The sequence below is a fragment of the Phycodurus eques genome, chromosome 4 (genome assembly GCF_024500275.1).
Source record: "Phycodurus eques isolate BA_2022a chromosome 4, UOR_Pequ_1.1, whole genome shotgun sequence".
NCBI classification, from domain to species: domain Eukaryota; kingdom Metazoa; phylum Chordata; class Actinopteri; order Syngnathiformes; family Syngnathidae; genus Phycodurus; species Phycodurus eques.
Genome location: NC_084528.1, coordinates 274,195 through 289,081, shown reverse-complemented (window position 1 = coordinate 289,081; position 14,887 = coordinate 274,195). Strand labels below are relative to the sequence as shown.

General features: G+C 43.1%; 1 protein-coding gene across 1 annotated transcript in view; it reads left to right on the top strand.

The window, feature by feature from the left end:
- The window catches only part of grik2 (glutamate receptor, ionotropic, kainate 2), a 278,259-nt gene that overhangs the window by 120,847 nt on the left and 142,525 nt on the right, over positions 1 to 14,887 (top strand). The window contains exons 5-6 of the mRNA XM_061673582.1: positions 9,405 to 9,458; positions 11,793 to 11,966. Coding sequence (XP_061529566.1) covers positions 9,405 to 9,458; positions 11,793 to 11,966 — 228 coding nt within the window. The remainder of the gene's footprint in view (positions 1 to 9,404; positions 9,459 to 11,792; positions 11,967 to 14,887) is intronic.

The following is a 14,887-nucleotide window of genomic DNA, read 5'->3' as shown; positions in this document are numbered from 1 at the left end:
ATGAAAAAGTGAGAAGTTTCAACTTCGTCTGTAGTCCGGACTGTGAGCTGGTTTAACGCGTTGCACGGCTGATGTCAGGTAAGTGCTTCTCTCCCCCGTCAATCACCCGCAGCTTTGAGAGCTACACAGTTGCTTAATCTTGTCACCTTTTCTTGCTTTTCGCATCAAAATTATGAGGGTGGGGGCAATGGTTTGTGTGTGTGCTTGCGTGTGTGTGTGTGTGCTTGCGTGTGTGTGTGTGTGCGCGTGTGTGTGGTTGTGTATGCCACCAATATCAAACCGACACTCACTTTGACATTAACGTACACACACACACACACACACACACACACACAGTTGCCTTCATGGACCACAGTCGGCATCCATCTATCTATCTATCTATCTATCTATCAGTTAAGAGTCTTTAGAGAAGTGTACTGAGAATGGTGTGCTTGTTTATGTTTCGGTACTTACTATACTATGTTGTCATGTCAAGTCTGCACTAAGTTTCTCATTTAAATGTTATTTTTTTCTAACATAGTTACTTTTTAAATTAAATAATCAGTAAAGTAACGAAGTTACTTTTTCAAGATAACTGTGGCAACGAAGTCTCCCAGACTGGATATTGCCAATCCTGATATGTATCAAGATCTCTATAATAGCTTTCCAAGTTCCCTAAAGGGAGGACTTTTTCTTCATCTTTTCCCTTCGGCTTGTTCTGTTAGGTGTCACCACAGCATGTCATCCTTTTCCATGTAAGTCTGTCTCCTGCATCCTCCTCTCTAACACCAACTGCCCTCCTGTCTTCCCTCACGACATACATCAACCATCTCTTTGGTCTTCCTCTCGCTCTCTTGACTGGCAGCTCCATCCTCATCATCCTCTACCAATATATCCAATATCTCTCCTCTGGACGTGTCCAAACTATACTCTCTTTAACTTTGTCTCCAAAACATCTAACCTTGGCCGACCCCTGATGAGCTCATTTCTAATCCTATCCAACCTGGTCACACCGAGAGAGTACCTCAACATCTTAATTTCTGCCACCTCCAGCACTGCTTCCTGTTGTCTCTTCAGTGCCACTGTTTCTAATCCGTAGATCATGACTGACCGCACCACTGTCTGATAAACTTTGGCCTTCATCCTCACAGAGAATCTTCTATCACATAACACACTTGACACCTTCCCCCACCCTGCTTGGACCCGTTCCTTCACCATTACCACACTCACCATTGCTCTGGACTGTTGACCCCAAGCACTGAAAGTTATTCACCGTCGCTACCTCTTCTCTTTGTAGCCTCACTCTTACGCCCCTCTCATTTATGCACAAATATTCTGTCTAATCTTCATTACTCTCCTTTCGAGTGCATGCCTCCACCTTTCTAACTGTTCCTCCACCTGCTCCTTACTTTCACTGCAGATCACAATGTCCTCTGTGAACATCATGGTCAATGGTGATTCCAGTCAAACCTCATCTTTCAGCCTATCCATCACTATTGCAAACAGGAAGGAGCTCAGAGCTGATGCCTGACGCAGTCCCATTTCCATCTTAAACTCCTCTGTCACACCTACAGCACACCTCACCACTGTCCTGCTGCCCTCATACATGTCCTGTACTATTCGAACATACTTCTGCCACTTCAGACTTCCGCATGCAGAACTACAGTTCCTCTCTAGGCACTCTGTCATAGGTTTTCTCTCGATCCACAAAGACACAATGTAGCTCTTTCTGACCTTCTCTGTACTTCTCCAGCAACACCCTCAAGGCAAATAATGCATCTGTGGTACTCTTTCTAGGCATCAAACCATACTGTTGCTCGCAAATTCTCACTTCTGTCCTGAGTCTAGCCTCCACTACTCTTTCCCATAACTTCATTGTGTGGCTCATCAACTTTATTCCTCTATAGTTCCCACAGCTCTGCACATCACCCTTGTTGTTAAAAATGGGCAGCAGCACACTTTTCCTCCATTTCTCAGGCATATTCTCACCCGCTAGAATTCTGTTGAACAAGCTGGTCAAAAACCCCACAGCCACCTCTACTGGATGCTTCCATACCTCCACAGGGATACCATCAGGACAAACTGCCTTTCAATTTTTCAGCCTCTTTATTGCCTTTGTAACTTTCCCCTTATTAATCACTCCTACTTCCTGGTCCACCACATTTGCCTCTTCTACTCTTCTTTCTCTTTCATTTTCCTCACTCAACACCTTGAAGTATTCTTTCAATCTATCCAGCACACTACTGGCACCAGTCAACACTTTTCCATCTCTATCCTTAATTACCCTAACCTGCTGCACAACCTTCACATCCTCTATCCTTCTGTCTGGCCAACCTGTACAGATCCTTTTCTCCTTCTTTAGTGTCCAACCTGCCATACATGCCTCTTGTTTGGCCTTTTCCACCTCTACCTTTGCCCTACGTCGCATCTCAATGTATTCCTTTCTCCTCTCCTCGGTCCTCTCAGTGTCCCACTTCTTCTGAGCTAACCCCTTTCCTTGTACAATTTCCTGTACTTTGAGGTTCCACCACCAAGTCTACCAGAAGATACACCAAGTACTCTCCTGCCTGTGTCTCTGATCACCTTGGCTGTAACATATCTCATATATGAGCTAAACATACAACCACAAGTCGCATGCGAACAAATATGTGTATGGTGGGGGCAGGGAGGGGGGAGTAATCATTCGTTAAGTGGGGGAGCGGGGGGTTCCACACAGAAGGGAAAAAGAAGTACCAAAGATAAAGATGAGTAAAAAGAAAACAAGGGAAATTACCCATGTCAGTGAGTGAAGGGTGCAATAGGACGTGCAATTCCCCCCCCCCCCCCCCCCCGAAACAAATTACATGTTTTTTCTACACTATATACCAAATATTAGATGTGAGACGCATCTTCAAACAACAAAATATTCACAAAGCGGCAGGCCCAGACCATGTGTCCCCATCCTGCCTCAAAGTCTGCGTGGACTAGCTCGCACCAGTCTTCACTCAGATCTTCAATAGATCTCTGGAACTGTGCGAAGTACCATCCTGTTTCAAACGCTCCACCATCATTCCAGTCCCCAAGAAACCTGCAATCTCAGGTCTAAATTACTACAAGCCTGTCGCCTTGACATCTGTTCGTGGACTTCAGCTCAGTGTTCAACACCATCATCCCTGAACTCCTTTCATCCAAGGTTCTCCAGCTCAGCATCTCACCTGCCATCTGCCAGTGGATGTCCAGCTTCCTGACGGGCAGAACACAGCGGCTGGGAGAGACCACCTCATCCACACGCAGCATCAGCACTGGGGTGCCCCAAGGTTGTGTCCTCTCTCCACACGAACGACTGCACCTCAGCGCACCCGGCTGTCAAACTCCTCAAGTTTGCAGATGCCACCACTGTCATCGGCCTCATCAAGGACTGTGACGAGTCTGCATATCGACAGGAAGTGGAGCGGCTCGAGCTGTGGTGCGGCCAACACAACCTGGAGCTTAACACGCTCAAGACTGTAGAGATGATCGTGGACTTCAGGAGGCATCCTTCGCCACAGCTGCCCCTCACGTTGTCCAGCTGCCTTGTGTCAACTGTCGAGACCTTCAAGTTCCTGGGAATTACATTCTCTCAGGACCTGAAGTGGGCGACCAACATCAACTCCGTCCTCAAAAAGGCTCAGCAGAGAATGTACTTCCTGCGGCTTCTGAGAAAGCACGGTCTGCCACGGGAGCTGTTGAGGCAGTTCTACACAGCGGTCATCGAATCAGTCCTGTGTTCTTCCATAACAGTCTGGTTTGGTGCTGCTACAAAAAAGGCTAAACTCCGACTGCAACGGACAATCAAAACTGCTGAAAGGATTGTTGGTACCCCCCTACCCACCCTTGAGGACTTGCACGCTGCCAGAACTAAGACGAGAGCGTGCAAAATCCTCTTGGACCCTCCACATCCCAGTCACCAGCTCTTCCAGCTCCTTCCCTCAGGTAGGCGCTACCAATCAATGCAAACTAGAAAGAGCAGACATTCCAACAGTTTCTTCCCTCTTGCGATCAACTTCTAAAACACCTAACCTACAATTCTATTGCAACATGCTGGCAATTTTTTTTTTGGGACTTGAGTTCGTTGTCACATTTTTGTGGGGCCAATTATATATTACTCGTGGACTCACCGTAGTAGTCTCGCCACGCTGCACTATTTGCATATCTGTTGTTGACCAATACTGGCCACTCATGCCAGAGTAGCATCTGCTCCATTTACACACTGACTGAGTATCTGCAACATTTGCACCATCAACATTGTCTCAGATTATCGCGCTACTCGTCACTTTAAACCGCATACACACCTTGAAGTCTCGGCGCCCTTTGCACAATGGTCATTGTACCGGACTATTGCAATATTAGTCATTCGAACTGCTCTAAGTGCTAGAGGACTCTGCATCTTTTGCACAATTGTCAAAAAAAATTATTAAAATGTTCCGGCATTACCAGATAACTATTAACCCTTTATTGCTCAGTGACTGTTTTTTGTCAATGTCTTTATGTCTCAAAGTGTTCTCTGTCAATTGACTGTCTGTTGTCGTACTAGAGCGGCTCCAACTACCGGAGACAAATTCCTTGTGCGTTTTTTGGACATACTTGGCAAATAAAGATGATTCTGATTCTGATACTTAAAAGGAATACTCATCGTTGATTTCGGGTGGAAACTGGTCATTCATCCCAAACTGTGTACCCTTCAGCTCCTGTCCTTTTGACTTTACAAAGACTTTCTGCAGGAAATGTTCGATTTTTGCCAATGATTGGACGGAGATTTCTCCCTGCTCGCTGTCCTCCTAGCCTGTGTACTCAGTGGAAGGTAATGTTAGCGAGTGTCTCTTTCAGGATTTTCAATGCTGTCGACATGAAGTTTTTTACCTCAGCATCTGGATTATCAAGTGTATTCTCGGAAATGTGGTTATGCCGCATGCTTCTTGACTGTAAAGCCAGCATTGGTTCTTTGATTTTTTTAATTTTCTTTCTTGAGAACTTCTACCTCCATTGTCATTGCTTTCATGGTTGACTGAAGTTCGGCATTGTCTTCTTTTAGCTCTCTGACTTGTTGGTGCGTGCACTCCAAGATGGTTTTGAGCTCCTTAATTTCCTGGTGTAATAGATCAAGAAGTGATAGCTTCTTGTCAATGGAGGAGAGGACTTGAATATGGGCGTCGGGAGAGCAAAGTTGTACATCTTCAGTGCTAGTAGATGAGTTAGCCTTTCGTCTTTTCAGCGGATTGCTGCGTTGGGCTCCGCTAGCTTGCATGACAAAGCGATCGAAATATCCGTCAATAAAATCTTCGAGTGGCTCCACGATGGTATCTTGGCGTCAGCAGGGATTGGAAAAAAGTAATCAATAATCAATAATAATCAGCCCTGAAATAAGAGAAAAAATATGAATGAGACTTAATTTCCTAAATCTTGGGGTTGCTAATCTGATTTTGCAGCATAGCTGCCAAAATGTCATCTTGGAGATCTTGCAGTCTGTCGCGGTGTCAGAGCATGTCGCACGTCACCTCATCCTCCACGTGTCTCATTGAAAATGCGTGGCGCATTGTGAAGAGCAAAATACGACAATGCAGACCCCAGACTTTTGAGCAACAGAAGTTGTACATCAAGCAAGAATGGGAAAGAATTGCACCTACAAAGCTTCAACAATTAGTGTCCTCAGATCCCAAATGCTGATTGAGTGTTGCTAAAAGGAAAGTTGATGTAACACAGTGGTAAACAGGCCCCTGTCCAGTTTTTGGGGAATGTGTTGCAGGCCTCAAATCAAAAATTACTGCATATTTTGAAAAAAAAAAAAAAGTTTGTACATGATGACATCTTGTCTTTGTAGTTTATTCAATTGAATACAGGAAGTCCTCCATTTACGAACGAGTTCCGTTCCTACACTAACGACGTAACACGAATTTCTGCGTCAGTCAGATTTCACCGTTAAAGTCGAAATTTACGGCGAAATACTTCTGTTACGGGTATTGTCCCATGTGATTGTGTGGGCGTGTGTGCGTCGATGTGTGAGTGAGACGGGACTGCGCAGGCGTCGGGACTGTGAAGGAGGAAGGATTGCGCGCCGGTGCGAGTGTGTACAGTGGCAAGTGTAGTGACGGCGACCGGGGAAGAGTAGCGATTAGTGGAGGACCCGTTGACATTGAATGTGCAGAGGAGCTAATAAAGCCATTAAAGCAGCAAATCGGTGCTTCGTGCCTTTATTGTTGCCGCCACCCAGCTCCCGGCGCACAAACACAGACAAGCACTATGCACTAGCTAAGCAAAAACACTATGGTGCTGGCACAAAATGGCGGACGAGGCACGAGCGACGTAAAGTCGAAACGTAGTCAGTCAAGGACGTCGGATTTGCAAATCATTGTATTCGGTTTTTATTTTACGTTTTTCACAATGTCCCAACTTCATCGGAATTGGGGTTTGTATATCACAACAACCTGGCATTTGAACATAAGTGTGTATACTTTTTAAAACCACTATATAGGGAGAAAATTATCCTTATGTATTTCTGAAATTATTTATTTTGGTCTATTGTTTACATCGTCTGAAGTGTGTCAAAAAAGGTTCCAGGATTGATGTCACAAATAAAATACAGTATTTCAAAGCCACACGACAAACTACGAGTTTTCCTTTTCAGGGTGGGCCAGACAATCAAATAGCACAAAAAGATCTTGTAGCGTTTGCTTTGCTCAGTGCGCGAGTTGTCCAAGAGTTGTGGCAGGATAAATTGTGGCTGCTCTCAGTGCCCTGATATTAACCTGGCCAAGAACAACATCGCCATGCTGGAGCAACCTCCCTACTCACCCGGCCTGGCTCCGTGTGATCCTGGATGAATCCTTCTAGGAGTGTATGAAGACTTGGCAGACAGGGCTGGGAAGATTTGTTAGATTATGGAATTACTTCCAAGGGAATAACTATTTACTAAACTCATAGTTTGTTGTTGGGATTTGAAATACATCTTTTGTGATGCTAAACTTTTCTGACACACCTTGTCTGTATCGGTCTTCGTCTAGTCGTAATCCAAAAGATTGAATGAAAACAATAATAATATGATGTTGATGTTAATTCAGTATAAATGTATGTCCATCATGCTATGGAAATAAAGTTATTATTATTCATCACAATGATCAAGTGTCAGTGGCCCTTTTGATGTGCCTGATTAAATTAGGTTTAAGATTAATGCTATATTTAAAACAACTGTAACATACCTTGCAGTTATTTTGCTCTTTAGCCTTGTCTGAAATCATTATAGACAAAGGTTGCTTGTTGAAAAAATGTTCACGGCCAATGAGCGACTCCTGAAAGAACTGATTCTCAGTGATGGAGGTTCCCTCAAGGTTTCCCACCAGATACCGGCATCTGTTGACCCTTCCTCACTGTTTAATCATGCTGAATACAAAACTAATCTGCGATACATATTAATTTTGTGAGTTTTAGCATGGCTGGCAGGACCCTGACACCAGATTACAGAACCACAAAGTAAGAATTGATTGGCATCTGGCCAGCATACACATACACTCACACTCCTATACCCTGACTGATGATACAATTATACAGAACAAGTGATTTTACTTTGAAATCTCATCTCCAAGGTGCTTTCAATGATAGTTACGATTCCTAGGGTAAACCCAGTCAGAAAGTGATTGTTCCTTCTTCTTCACTGGTCTCATTGTTTCAGTCACGATCCAAGTTTCACTGCCATGGGGTGAGGGGGCACAAGTGACAAGGTGATCAATTGATAGTTTACTCTCATATCAAGACACCTCAAGCATTTTAAAAGACAGAGGGTAGGTAAAACTCTCTCTAGGAAGAAACTTGAGACTCAAGACCGATACACACACACAGTCAGAATAGCGAAATTTGTTCTTACTTCTTGCACAAATAGTATCACAAATAAGATTTTTTTTTTATGGCCAGGAAATGTAATTCTTCATAAGAACCCTTTGCAGGAAGTCCTCGTTTGGCCTGCCCACTGCAAGCATTGTGTGTCGTTTGCGATGGACACTCTTTCATGCACAATATTTTCCCATCTTTTTCAATTTTGATTATCTATTTTTTATCACCATGTGGGAGCTTTAAAGCCAGAAATTCATCTGTCAGAAAAACTGTGAATTACTTATGTAAAAAAAGAATAATAAAAACCGCTAAGTTTAATATAGCACAAGTGTCAAACTGAAGGCCATGGACCACATCCGACCCACCACATCATTTTATGAGGCCCGTGAAAGCAAATCAACTTTCATGATTCTTCCTAAAATCTGTACCGAAATTTCAAATTGTCATCCATCCATTTTTTGAGCCACCTCTCCTCACTCGGGTCTCGGGCGTGCTGGATTCTATCCCAGCTATCATCGGGCAGGAGGGGGGGTACACCCTGAACTGGTTGCCAGCCAATCGCAGGGCACATAGAAACAAACCACCATTCGCACTCACATTCACACCTACTGTCAATTTAGAGTTGTCAATTAACCTACCATGCATGTTTTTGGGATGTGGGAGGAAACCGGAGTGCGGGTTTGAGAGCAACATAATGGCCCATTTAAAAATATAAGTATGAGTGGTGAGGAAGTAGAAGTACAGACAGGGTAGCAACTACAAGTGTGGATACTTCATAAGTATTTGACTCTAGCTGACATTCTTTCAGCTTTCTCAGCTACTATTTCGAACAACTTCAATGTTGCTCCATTTTTGTTCGTCTTGTTGTCACTTTCATTTATTTCTATTCCAAGGTACATCATTGAAGCCAAAACTAGGCCCCTGAAGACCCCTGCAGCTTACTTCACCTGCATGCGCAGTTTGTGATTTCCCCCCAGTTTGGCCACGATTCAGAAGAGCAGCCCAGGCACCGACAGGCACAAGAGAATCACCTCCTTACAGTCAGGGGGCCTGCAACCAGGGCCAAGAGAATTTGCTCTGAATTTAAAAGAATGCAATTCAAGATCAGACATTAGGTTGCAGATTGTAAGGAGAACAAAAACGAAGAAAATGTATGCACTGAGGAGGACAAATCTCTTAAATGTTAGAACTTGAAGTTGAACAAAAATAAATTGTAACTAGTTGCTGGAGAGAGGCAAGTCTGCATCCTGACTGTTGAGGTGCTCATGAGCAAGGCCCCGAACCCCTTTGAAACTCAGGTGCGCAGTCACGATTTGTGTGAGCAAATCATCTGCATGTCAGTGGTGTGCAACAGTAATATACAGCGCAGTGTGAATGTATCTTTGGATGCCAAGATTAGCTCTGTGTATTTCTTAATTTAGCTATATTATTGTTTGCAGTGAAGCACAATATCTGCCTTGTCACATTACATGGTATTACAGTCAGTGGATACAGTCATCATATGAAATGCATAATTGTGTGCTTCCTTAATCATAAACATCTTACCCTTTTCGATATCTCCCTCTGTCCTTCTTTCAACATCTTAGGCTCTTGCTATGGGGATGATGACAGAATACTATCACTATATATTTACCACACTGGTAAGTAAAACATTCTATACCTACATAGAGATGTGATATGATGCTGTATACCAAAAGAGAACATAATGCCATTCTTTAGCCTTCATTTATGCATCTATATTTTCTCAATTAGATTTTTTTTTACCATTTCACTATAATCTTCATCACCTAAGAAAATAGGTCCTTACAAGGAGATGTCATGAAAAACAGAAGTCAGGTCTCTGCTTTTTAATTAGCCGACAATTATTAAAGCCTAATAACGGTCTTCATCCTAGTACGGTCTTCATCCTAGTACTTTTACGTTTCCTGCTCCCCAAAGCTGTCTGCTCTTATTTATTCAACTCATAGTGCCTTTTTGTCTTTGCCATTCATGAATAGGGTGGGTGTTTTATCCACGCCCTATATCTATGACTTAAACCATCAATAGTGCATTACAGTACTCTGTGGAATGTGATTTATATACAGTATGTATGTAGTGATATGATGTAGTCAGACCCATAATCTTAATTCTTGCTAGCTGTTGACTCACACTAAGAGTACCAGTAATAGCATACTCACAGGTCACATAGTAAGATGGAGGCCCAAGGGGCTAAGAACCAAGTGTGGCCTAAAATATTTTATAAATGTATGGATCCATCATAATTGTCTCCCTAAAGTTGGGACTCACACTCTGAACTCTTCTTTTTTTATTTATTTTTTATTTTTTTAAATTATTATTATTTGTTTTGGTCCTGTTCAGCTGTTAGTACAAGCAGAATGGAAAATCAGTATCCCTTTTATGCCGGAACAGTTTTATTGTGTCACGGTGGAGTTTTTAAGCTTCCGCTGGGCATGGGGCTGTAGTGCTCCACCCTGTGAGGGAAGGACAAGATAGAACAGGACAAGACAGGAGAAGAAGCATGCAGGACAAGGGTCGTGAACCCGGCTGTACAACTGAAGTGTGGTGGCATTAATTATGTAAATTATAAAAGTCTACAGGACCAGAGTATAAGTGAGGGGATACACAAGTGATTTGCATATTGATTAGTTATTTGTTGCAGTAAGTGCGTGACCCAACACCCAGTGAAAGAGTCCTAGGGGTGTGTGCCTGCGGATACATGCAAGTAAACTGATACCGTTTTACATGCACAAAGACTGACAGAAGTGTCCTGAAATTGTTGTGGCCGCACCGCGGCGGCTGAGGAACCCACCCAATCAATCGAGGGGCAGGATCAGGCCCAGGGGTCCACCCGAGTGCAGCCTGGCGGGCGGGACACGTCCCACACCGAGGGACCCAGGGCTGTCTGCCGGCCCCACCGAGGCGCCCCGACAACCGGCCACCCAGCGGGGGCCGCAAGGACCCAATGCCACCCCCCATTCGGCGGCCGTTCCTCCCAATCACGCCCAACAAAACAATAGAGTCCCCAGTGGGAGTGCTCTTAGTACCCCCTCCAAGGACTCCAAAACTGGTGGGTACTCTGAAATGTTGTTTGGTGCATAGGCACCAACAACGGTCAGGACCCGTTCCTCCACCCGAAGGCAGAGGGAGGCTACCCTCTCAGCCACCGGGGTGAACCCCAATGTACAGGCACTGAGTCGGAGGGGGGCAATACGTATACCCACACCTGCTTGACGCCTCTCGTGGGTAACTGGAAGAGAGTCCAACCCCTCTCGAGAGGACTGGAGCCAGAGCCCAAGCTGTGTGTGAAAGCGAGCCCGACTATATTTAGTTTGAAATTCTCAACCTCACACACCAGCTAGGGCTCCTTCCCTGCCACAGAGACGGACGTTCCACATCACTAAAGCCAGCTTCTGTCGCCAGGGGATCTTGTTTTCTGCTACATGGTGTCTTCAGTTCATCACAAAGATCAATTTTTACAGAAGCAAATCTGTAATAGGGTCGTAATCACTAAACTATACTCACGCAGAGTTAAAATCATTATTGCTGTAACTATTCACATGGAAAACACTTGGAGGCCATAAATCTAAAGCAGTCAAATAGAAAAAGAAGAATTATTGCAGTGACTGAGCCTGGCCTCTTGTGCTGCATGACATATTTTTACAATGCTGCACAAACAAGTTTATTGCGTGTTGCTCGTCAACTCAAAATGTCACAAATGCAGTAAATATGTGTCCAACTAACAGTTAGGGGCCAGAAATTTTTTTAAAACAGTAATTACATTCAGTAACTGAGTGTGCCTTGTGCTGTGTGATGACGTAGTCTTATGCGACACGCTGGTCGTGAAATTGTGGGCGTGTCGTAAACCAAGGAAACCTGCGCTGATTTTTCATCCTCTTCATCAATAACTTAATCTGTTGTTTTTATCAGTAGTTTCGTATGTTGTTGTGAATTGTATTTAATTACTTTCCTTTCAGGATCTATTTGCCCTTGATCTGGAGCCATACCGGTACAGTGGTGTAAACATGACTGCCTTTAGAATTCTCAACACTGAGAACAGCCAAGTGGCTTCCATCATAGAGAAGTGGTCCATGGAACGACTGCAGGCTCCCCCTAAACCTGACTCTGGTCTTCTGGATGGCTTCATGACAGTAAGTTTTATCAACAATGTTTATGAACTAGACTATTCGACTATTTCTGTAGAAATTACTAGTCAATGCTGAAAAGCTGATGTTAAACTGAAATGGGGTGGAATGAATTGAAATGTTGAAATGTTATGCACTGTAGGATCTGAGACGGAATCGTTTGAATTAGTCAAGAAATGTGGAAGTTGGAAGTAAATATGTGAAAATCTCTTCATTGGGGAATTTCATTTTGAAAATTTGGAACGTTTGGAATGAGAATTAATCTCAAAATGTCCTTGAAGAGCTAAACATTTTGAATTTGGAATGTTTTGAATGAGTTAATATGTAAAACATCTCTTTATTTGGGAGTTTTACTTTGCAAATTTTGGAAATGGACAAGTTCCCAAGATGACTTAAATGAGGTGAACATTTTGAAGTTGGAATGGTTTGAATTGCGGCACGGTGGACGACTGGTTAGAGCGTCAGCGTGGGTTTTCTCCGGACGTTGCGGTTTCCTCCCACATCCCAAAAACATGCATTAATTGGAGACTCTAAATTGCCCGTAGGTGTGACTGTGAGTGCGAATGGTTGTTTGTATGTGCCCTGCGATTGGCTGGCAACCAGTTCAGGGTGTACCCCGCCTCCTGCCTGATGACAGCTGGGATAGGCTCCAGCACGCCCCGACCCTCGTGAGGAGAAGCGGTTCAGAAAATGGATGGATGGATGGAATGATTTGAATTGTTAAAGAAATGTGGACAGAGGAGGGAATAATGTGAATATCTCTTAGGAAATTTATTTAAAACATTTTGGAATGCAATAAATACCAAAATATGTCCCAAATGAGCTGTTCATAATTAAAAAAAAAATTGCAATATGGGAATTTTATTGTCGACAATTTTGAATTGTTACGACTGAAAATGTCAATTTGGGGAATGAGAACTCTTGGAACGTTGAACGTATTGACTTGGCACACAGATCTTTGTCGATCCATGTAGGTCTGTTAAAGAGACTGACTGGGTTATACAATGATTTGCCTTTCTTTCATCACTTCCCAGTCATCCAGGGAGTATGGTGGAAGCCCCTGGTGCCTGTGTTGTGCGACCAAGATGTGAAAAGAGAAGCGTGCTCTTACTGTGATGTGAAACGTGTCTGATCAGAGAATGGTGTCTGGAATAAACCAAACTGTCTCATACTTCATTCATACCACACTCCTATCTGGGAACTCAGCCAAAAACATCAACCCTCGATAGACAGGGAAAGAAATAGAAATTATAGAACCTTGATGGATAACATTAAGAAGGACTCTGGGTGGATAAATGAGGGGCAGAAGTTAAAGGGCCTGTTTTCGTTATTCCCAGAAGGACTGTTATAGACTTGACCTGATGTAGTATTCTTAGCTTGGTCCTATTCCAGTTGTAATGCACTGGAAGTGTTAGCAATAACACCCTGGCTGATTGAAAACAGTGACTTACCTCTAGGAAATAACTTATTACAGCACTGTTCTTGCAGAGTCATGTTCTGAACTTCATATCATATACATGGGGTTATTCAGTTTATTTGCCTTTAGTTGCCTTTGTGGTTTCTCTGTAGTAGTCTCGCAACGCTGCAGCATTTGCATATCTGTTGTTGACCAATACTGGCCACTCATGCTAGAGTAGCATCTGCTCCATTTACACACTGACTGAGTATCTGCAACATTTGCACCATCAACATTGTCCCAGATTATCGCGCTACTCGTTACTTTAAACCGCATACACTCCTTGAAGTCTCTGTGCCCTTTGCACAATAGTCACTGCACCGGACTATTGCTATATTAGTCATTCCAACTGCTCTAAGTGCGAGAGGACTCTGCATCTTTTTGCACAATTTTCAACAAAAAAAATAATAATAATTGTACCAGCATTACCGGAAAACTAGCAACCCTTAATTGTTCAGTGACTTTTTCTCAATGTCTTTATGTCTCCAAAGTGTTCTCTGTCAATTGACTGTCTATTGTCGTACTCGAGCGGCTCCAACTACCGGAGACAAATTCGTTGTTTTTTTGGGCATACTTGGCAAAATAAAGTGATTCTGATCAATACGGTTTTCTACTTGAGACCTAAAATGGACTGTGTGTCTTTTTAAAAACACAAATAGCTATTCAAAAGAGAGTACTACACAAAGTCCACAAAGTTTTGCTGAGGATTCCAAGGCTACATAATCATGAAGATATGCATTATACCGCTATATGTAGCTCTGTTCATTGATGTGACAGTCAACTAGAAAATGGAATGCAGGGTTATTTTTTGGATCCACAACAAAAGATGAATGTGTGAGAGGACTGTGCTGTGACCCTGCTCATCAGTAAATTAATGGTGTATGAGTTTGAAAGTGGGGATTGATTAATTAGTCAAATGGCAATCAGTCAGAAGCTAATGCTTATTGATGCAGTGCAAGGTTATGTACAGGTTTAATTAATGGCTGCGTTTGTGTGCTGTATTTACAGGTTTTGGTGCTTAAGTAGTGAGCTGCTAATGTAACATATAAATAGTGAGCAGTAAGTACTTCAGAACTTCAAGCAAGTTCATTGTTCGCCCCTCAGTACCACTGAGTGCAATAAATTGTTATAATGGTAGTAAAAAAAGGACTGAAGACATACTGTATCTACAGCTTGGGCTGTTATGTTTAAATATAAAACAACTACACATTAAAAGGGGAGTAAAGAGACCCTGAATTGGCTTTAAAATTTAAACTAGACTCGTCAGATTTAAGATTTGGTCCCACCGTAGCCTTATTAGTGATATTTGAAGGAGTAAATGCATTATATACCGCATACAGTTTTGAACTTGAAATGTACTGTATGCTTACATCTGTACACGCCTTCAGCACAATTAAGTTTAATTTGAAGGAAAGGTGTCTGGCAGAATGGTGTAGGCCATCTGCCAAACTCATGTTCAAGCTTTTTAATA